This window comes from Primulina eburnea, chromosome 4 (genome assembly GCF_022965805.1).
Source record: "Primulina eburnea isolate SZY01 chromosome 4, ASM2296580v1, whole genome shotgun sequence".
Classification (NCBI taxonomy): domain Eukaryota; kingdom Viridiplantae; phylum Streptophyta; class Magnoliopsida; order Lamiales; family Gesneriaceae; genus Primulina; species Primulina eburnea.
In genome coordinates, this window is record NC_133104.1 from 4,785 (window position 1) to 13,126 (window position 8,342).

Below are 8,342 nucleotides of genomic sequence, written 5' to 3' on the forward strand. Positions count from 1 at the left end.
CTGGGACCTTGCACTTTGAATCACAGTAGTCATTCCATCCCCTCTGTTCCTTTGTCTCCTGATGATGCTTCCTCTGCGGTTGAGGAATTGGTTGCTAGGCAGGGACCTTCTGTCAGTGAGTTGGTCTTCCGGCTGGAATCTGCTGGAGATACTGATCACGAATTTGATCGGCATTCCGAGTCGGGTGATGGCTATAGGTCTGATAGTCGTATTCTGGATGCTGATATGGGAGATATTAAGAAAATGAAGGAGAATGCTTTTCATAGGTCGCGTAAAAAGCGACAGGGCGGTTCTGGTGCCCATTCTCCATGAATTTTCTCATATGGAATGTCAGGGGGCTCCGGAGCTCGGAGTCTCAACAAAGGCTTCACGCCCATGTTAAAGAAAAGAGAGTCAAGATCTTGGCTATTTTGGAACCCATGATTGATCTGGATGTTCGGTTTATGACTCGTCGTTTTGGTTTTTCTCGAGTTATATCGAACTCCTCGGGTCATATCTGGGTTTTCTTTGCTGAGGATGTGATGGTTGAGTGTCTCCTTGATCACACTCAATTCCTTCACTTCCGGGTTTCTGCTAGTTTTTTGCCGACCACTGTGTTTTGCTCCTTTGTTTATGCTAAGTGTGACTACATTGAGCACAGACAGCTGTGGACTTCTTTGCTTCAGGTTAAGCCTGATCAGGGTCCTTGGCTTGTTGGTGGCGACTTTAATGTGGTTAGAAATTCGTCGGAGTGTTTGGGTTCTTTGGGTGGGCGTTTACTTCCCATGGAAGAATTTAATCATTTTATTTTGGATTCTGGGTTAGTGGATGCTGGTTTTGAGGGGTCTTCGTTCACGTGGACGAACAAGACCATTTGGAAGCGCCTTGATCGGGTTTTTGTGTCTGTTGATTGGGGTGACCATTTTCATTCTATTCGTGTGGAGCACCTCATTCGTACAGTCTCTGATCATTGTCCTCTTTTTGTGTCAGTCCCGGTTTTTGCTAGTGGGCCGAGTTCTTTTCGCTTTCAGAGCATGTGGCTCAGGCACCATGGTTTTTTGCAGACGGTGCGGCTTAATTGGAATTTGCCGTGTCATCTGAACGGCATGCACCGTCTTTTTGTGAAATTGAAGCACCTCAAGAGCCATCTGAAGTGGTGGAATAAGAGTGTTTTTGGTGATCTTTTTGCCAAACTTGCTGAGGTGGAGCAGGATGTCCGGGTTGCTGAGGCAGTTTGCGAGGCTGACCCTTCGGATTTGCATTGGACTATTTTGTCCAATTGCAATGCCGATCTTGCTCGAGTTACCGCCATGGAGGCGGATTTTTGGCGGCAAAAAGCCGCTTGTAGGTGGTTAGAGGATGGTGAGAAGAACACCAAACTCTTCCACAATATGGCCAAGAAAAAACGGGTGGCTAATAAAATTTTCCGTATTTGGGATAATGGCTCTTGCCTTACTTCCCCTGAGCTTATTCAGCAGTCTGGGGCCGCCTTTTTTCGAAACCTGCTTATTGGGGATCCTTTTGTGCTTCTTGCCCAGATTTTTCTGATTTCCCCTTGGTGATCTCGGATTCGGAGAACGCCAATATTGCTGCCCCCCCTTCTTTGGAGGAGGTGCGGGCGACTGTTTTCTCCATACATCGTGATAGTGTGGCGGGGCCTGATTGTTTCTCTTCGGCCTTCTTTCAGCATTGCTGGGAGATTGTCCATCAGGATGTTTTGGATGCGGTGGTTGATTTCTTTCGGGGTAGTCCCATGCCACAGGGGTTTACTGCCACCACGATCACATTGATTCCCAAAGTCATGGGTGCTCAGGCTTGGTCGGACTTTCGTCCTATCAGCTTGTGTAATGTGACCAATAAGATCATTTCCAAACTTTTATATTCTCGACTGAAGGTGGTGGCGGAGAGGCTTGTTTCGTGGAATCAGAGTGGTTTTGTTCCAGGGAGGGTGATTTCGGATAATATCCTTCTTGCTCAAGAGCTTACTCATAGTCTTTCTCTCCCCACCCGTGGTGGCAATGTTATTTTGAAATTGGATATGGCCAAAGCCTATGATAGGGTCCAATGGTCTTTTCTGTTGGATGTTTTGAGGCATTATGGCTTTTCAGAGAAGGTAGTGTCGATGATATCTGCCTGCATCTCTCATTGCCAATTTTCAGTTAATATCAATGGTTCACTCACTGGATTCTTTGGATCCACTAGGGGTCTCCGGCAGGGCGACCCTTTGTCCCCACTTCTTTTCATTCTCGGGGCTGAGTACCTTTCGCGTGGTCTTGATCGTCTTTATCGTCATCATCCTGCGATTAGGTACCGATCTGGTTGTGATCTCCTTATTTCCCACCTGGCCTATGCTGATGATATCATTATTTTTGCCAATGGTGGGAACCGTGAGATGAACAGTCTCATGGAATTTTTGCATCACTATGAAAACTGCTCGGGGCAGTTGGTGAATGCTATTAAGAGCGTTATTCTTTTGCCTCCGAGGTGTTCTGGTCGTTCACGTTCCCGTCTCCTTCGTATCACTGGGTTTGGGGAGGGTCATTTTCCTATCAAATACCTCGGAGTTCCTTTGTTTCGTGGGAATAGAGTTTGCTCTCTTTTTGATCCCCTGGTGCAGATGGTGCGTAAGAAATTGGAGGGTTGGGAGCTTAAAACTCTTTCCCCGGGGAGCCGTATGACCCTCCTTAGGAGTGTTCTCCTTTCGGTTCCCATTTACATGTTCCAGGTAGTCCAGCCACCTCTGGCAGTTATGGAGAGGCTTGAAAATGTTTTCAATGGTTTCCTGTGGGGATCCAGATCCTTGGATAAGAAATGGCATTGGGCGAGGTGGTCTCGTGCATGTCTTCCTGTCTCTGAAGGGGGTCTTGGATTTCGCAGGCTCAAAGATATTGTGGAAAGCTTCTCCATTAAATTATGGTTTCGTTTTCGTCAAGGTTCATCTCTATGGGCCAAATTCATGATGAGAAAATACTGCCAGTTGGTGCATCCAGCTTCTGTTTCATCTGCTGGGTTCATTTCTCCCACTTGGCGTCGTTTGCTTAAGATTAGGCCTCGTGCTGAATCTGGCATTCGATGGAGACTTGGGATGGGAGATGTTAATTTTTGGGATGACATTTGGTGTGGGGATGTTCCCTTGTCTAGTCAGGTTTTGGTTCGGGGGGATCGAGGTGTCTGTGTTTCTCACTTTCTTTCAGATGGAGTTTGGGATTTTGACCTCCTCTGCTCAGTTGTCCCTCCCTCTGTTGCTGAGACTATCACTCTGATCCCTATTGCATCAGGGGAACCCGATTTGGCTATTTGGGTGCATAGCTCTGACGGTGTTTTTTCGCTGAAATCTGCCTGGGAGCTTGTCCGCTTGAGAGACCAAGTTTCTGATATCTTCACTCCTTGCTGGGGCAGTTGGATGAGGCCTACTATGTCTTTCTTCCTCTGGAGGTTTTGGCATCAATGGCTTCCAGTTGACGATGTTCTCCAGCGTCGTGGCTTCGAGCTGGCGTCTAAATGTCAGTGCTGTGAGATGCCTGAGACATTCACGCACATTTTCATTGACAGCCCTCTTGCCAGGTCTGTATGGCATTACTTTGGGGCTGTTTTTCATGTCCGTATTCCCCTTACCAGTGATTTCAGACTCTTTCTCAGTGCTTGGAAGAGGCATCCGGGGTGGACTCCTAGAGGCCACGTGAAGGAGTTTTTGCCTTTCATCATTTTATGGTTTCTCTGGACAGCTAGGAATGATGCGAAACACCGTCATTTGCACATTTCTGGGGAGACTGTTAAGTCTCAGATTTTGTCGTATTTGCGTCTCGCTCATGCTGCATCTACTGTTAAGCCCATGCACTGGCGGGGTGTTTTGCAGGCTGCGAGAACGCTGGGGATTTTTGTTGAGTTGCGTAGGGTTCATAGGATGGCGATTGTTTGTTGGTTGCGGCCGCCGTTCGAGTGTTTTAAATTGAATGTTGATGGGAGTTCTAGAGGTAGTCCTGGGGCTTCTACTGTTGGTGGTGTTGTTCGTGACTCCTCTGGGCATGTGGTGGTTTCTTTCAGCGAGTTCATTGGAGTTGGGACCAATGTCCGGGCAGAATTATGGGCTATTTGGAGGGGTCTTCTCATTTCTTCTGATCTTCATCTCTTCCCTCTTTGGATTGAGACTGACTCTTGGATTTCCATTCTTTTACTTCGTTCTCGTCGGTGCTGCTGGGACCTTGAACATCTTGTTACTCGGACTCTTTTGTTGATGAGGGGGCGATCTGTTCATTTATCGCACATTTACCGGGAAGGGAATTCTGTGGCGGTATATCTATTTATATATATATATATATATATATATATATATATATATATGTATATTTTTCTTGCAGGTTAGTGTTATTGGAGGTTGTTTTTCACTTCCATATGGTCTGTGCAAGTGGGTCCAGACACTTGCACATGATGTGTGTATTATTGTCTGTTCCGAGTGGGCTTCTGCCCTATTTCTGTTGGTGCTTTCCTTTGGCACATTCATGGTTCCTGGCGGCCGTTTACTACTGGTTCTCCTTGGCCGCCGTATCAATTTTTGTAGAGATGTTTGCTGGATGTCATGGTGGATTCATGGGGTGCTTTCTACAGGATCCTCTGGTTTTTATGCCATGTTCGTCAGACTCCTACTTCATGGGATCGAGCTCTCTGTTCTTTTGATTCAGATGCTGGATATCTTGTGTTCTGCCGGGATTGTGATCTATATCTTGCTCAGTGATCGCCATTGTATAGTGACTTCCTGGCCAGAATTTCTTTTGACTAGTGGGTTTGGTACAGTTGCCAGCTACCAGATTATATTTACATTGCCAGATTGGACTCTCCAGGATGATAGCTCCGGGATGAACGCTTTTGCATGGACTCTGCGATCATCTCGCCGTTATCATTTTGTCTTCTTCAGCATGTGGCTCATAGCGCTTCTCGTGTTTTATTAGTTGTTGTCGCTTATTTGGTAGTCTTCTAGGGTTCGTTTTGCTTTTGTAATTCCTTCCCTAGGTTGCTTTGTTTTTATGTTTCTACTGCTTTAGCCTTTTTGAGGAGGTTTTGGTTTTCTCCACCTCCTCTTTTAGGTTTTTTATTCTGTATTCTGTATTTTGTTACTGTTTATTTTGTTGATATGTACAGGTAGGGGTCTGCCTAACCCCCCCGCATCCGGCGGTGTTTTCCGGAAAAAAAAAAAAAAACCCTAAACCCTAAACCCTAAACCCTAAACCGAACCCCTAACCCTAACCCCTAAACCCTCAACCCTAAACCCTAAACCCTCAACCCTCAACCCCTAACCCTGAACCCTAAACCCTCAACCCTAAACCCTGAACCCTAAGCAGAACTAAACAAAAGGAAAATAAAATCTTGGTTCTTGAATGTTGCTCATCGAATACCATCCCTAGAAAGCTTCTTGTTCCTCCTCATTCAGTAGCTCTTCATTTTTATCTGAAATTTGTAAGGGCTGAGTGTTTTGGGAAACACTCAGCAAGTGAGGGTCGATCGATTTCCAATGATACATATAGAACTTAATCTTTAAAACATTTCCTTAACAAACTTTCAAATCTTAATACTTTTAACTTATCATAACAGAACTGAATCAAATATGAGACAGGTTATCAGACGAATTAGATCAGTTCAGAACAATTCAGAACAATCACAACACTGATACTCTTCTCATTTCCATGGTCAAATTGTCCCCAATATGTTAGTCCTCTAAGGGGTGAGGCCAGAACACGGTTTTATACCCACCGATGGGGGCCAGATAAAATTACAATTCTTGCCCCATTTCGAATCGAGTTGTAACAGTGCAACACAGAATTCAGATTTATCGGATAGAAGTTATCAGAATTTCAGATGGATACAACGGAATCAAAGAATTTCGAAGAACAAAAATAGCATATCATCGATCGAAATTTTAAATTATAACAACACTGATTTTGGAAAATGGAGACACACATACAAGCATGTCATATTATTATATAAAAAGTTCAAAAATACAAGAAGGTACATAACAAAAACCCACTTACCGAATTCGAATGTGTAGTTTTCGAAATTGCTGAGTCCGGACGTACAACTCCCGTTTAATCTCGATCAGATGATGATCGAAACGTTGCAGTACTTTGCCTAAATTTATGAAGCAAATCCGGCAGCACTTCGACGTATCTTCTGATCACTCGGACTGCACGAAGCATTCTCCCCTTTTTCATCTTTCCTTAGACGCCAAAATGGAGAGGAGAAGAGAGGAGATGGACGAATTTTTGTGATGATTTTAGATGTGGTCTCTTCAACATACAATGTTGTATTTATAGGTGAGATTTTTCCCTTTGAACTTCCTCATGACCAACCCCTTGCATTACAATCAAGCATTAATTGTATTCATTCATTCATCCAAGCACACCAAGAGTCGCTTCTGTATATGAAGAGTCATCTCTTTCATAATAAATTCACCCAAGCACACCAAGAGTCACTTTGGTATATTCAATGGACATTTCATGCATAATGAATTTGTCCAATCTCTTTGATTATATTCGAAAATTTCGGGTTCTCACATCTCACCCTCCTTATTGAAAGTTTCGTCCTCAAAACTTGGTTCAGCTCAACCGTTTGAAGAGATCAGGATATTGTGTGCGCATCTTCTCTTCTAGTTCCCAGGTTGCTTCCCGTTCAGTATGATTCGACCACTGTATTTTGACATATGGAATGGTCCGGTGTCTCAACACTTGATCTTTTGTGTCCACTATTCGAATAGGGACATCTTCGTATTTAAGTTCTTCATTCAGATGTCCTTCAATCATCAGCGGTGCAACCTTGAGAATACGACTCGAGTCGGGAATGTATCTTCTTAGATGCGTAACTTGGAAAACGCTATAGATTCTTGACATGTCCAGCGGCAAGGCTAGTCGATAAGCTAGGGTTCCAACTCTTTCAAGAATCTCAAAGGGTCCGATGTTTCTTGGGTTTAATTTTCTGAATTTGCTTAAGCGGATTACTCCCTTCGTAGGTGAAACCTTGACATAATCCTTTTCATCGACTTCGAAATTTAACGGTCTTCTTTTCAACTCAGCGCAGCTCTTTCGTCAATCTTTTAGCTCCTTGATTTAACTGAAGTCATTTGCTAGGGTTCTTTAGATGTTAGTGCCTCACAAGCTATCAAGCTACTTTCGAATTCTACTTCATGGACTGAGATAATTCAAAGTAACGCTTCCGGAGCTCTCGTACCACATGAATATTTTATATCTTGAGCTCAATTACTTCTTTTTCTTCTCTCATTATTGATAGTTAGACTTCTTCGACATACTCCATGGCATTCTATGTCTTTGAAGCAGAAAGGAATGATTTTTGTTCCTTATCCTTGCCATGAAATACGATTTATTCTTAGATTATGGTTTGACATTCTTACCCCGACAAACTACCAATGCATGATTCTTGTCCAACCAGTCAATTCCTATAATACACTGAATAAAATCAACATTTAATATATGTGTATCCATACTTATTTTATTCTATCTTAAAATTAATCACTATTACTATCTCAAGACTTAAAATCAATATAGAATCTTAAAACATAACTCCTTATCAGTCTATTAACTCAAATCCCAATAATTATAATCTAGTTAAAATTTCTTTCAACTTTGTATGGAAGAAACTAATTCCTCAAACAATTCTTGTTTACTAAATCTTTCTTTGATCAAGACTATAATCCTAGCATGCTTTAACACAAACAAGTTTCGTTGGATGTCTTTATCCTCAAATCTTCCTCTTTTTTTTGTACTATAAGAAGAGTCAGAACTTATTATGTATGTTACACTTTCTCGATACCCATCAATATCTTACTTTATTTTCATAATATAAATTTCTTAATAGATATTATTTCTTACATTCATAAGATATTACAAAATCCTATATATTTAAATTTAGCACTTAGCATCCCAAATTTAATGTACATACCGTTAATTATTGAAACAAAACTTAACTTCTACATCTGAATATCAAAGCTAAACAAAACTTAACTTCTACATCTGAATATCAAAGCTTATATAATTCTTATCTCGTATTTTCATAAATAATTTATTATCCCCGAGTCAAACATTTCATCTTAAGTCAGAAACTTATCTTCGATAGGTAAATTCCCAAAAATAAGTCAACTTGTATCAGTAGGGTGTATTCCCAAAAATATAAGTCAACTTATATCTATTAAGTACATTCCCAAAAGTATAATTCAACTTATCTTTGTACATTCCCAAAGAAATGTTACACTTTTTTCTTTTCATACCAGTCTAGCCTATTTTATCATCTATCCCTCATCATTGTTTTTTTCCACTATTTCTATAGGTACTTCTTCTTCTTCTTTCACGTTTTCTACTACC

General features: G+C 42.0%; 1 protein-coding gene across 1 annotated transcript; it reads left to right on the forward strand.

Moving 5' to 3' along the window:
- The first annotated feature begins 308 nt into the window (after positions 1–308).
- On the forward strand, positions 309–4,925 carry LOC140829568 (uncharacterized). Its single transcript, XM_073192882.1, has 3 exons — positions 309–1,341; positions 1,458–4,270; positions 4,386–4,925. The coding sequence occupies exons 1-3, from the start codon at positions 309–311 to the stop codon at positions 4,923–4,925; spliced, it is 4,386 nt and encodes a 1,461-aa protein (XP_073048983.1).
- Positions 4,926–8,342: the final 3,417 nt, after the last annotated feature.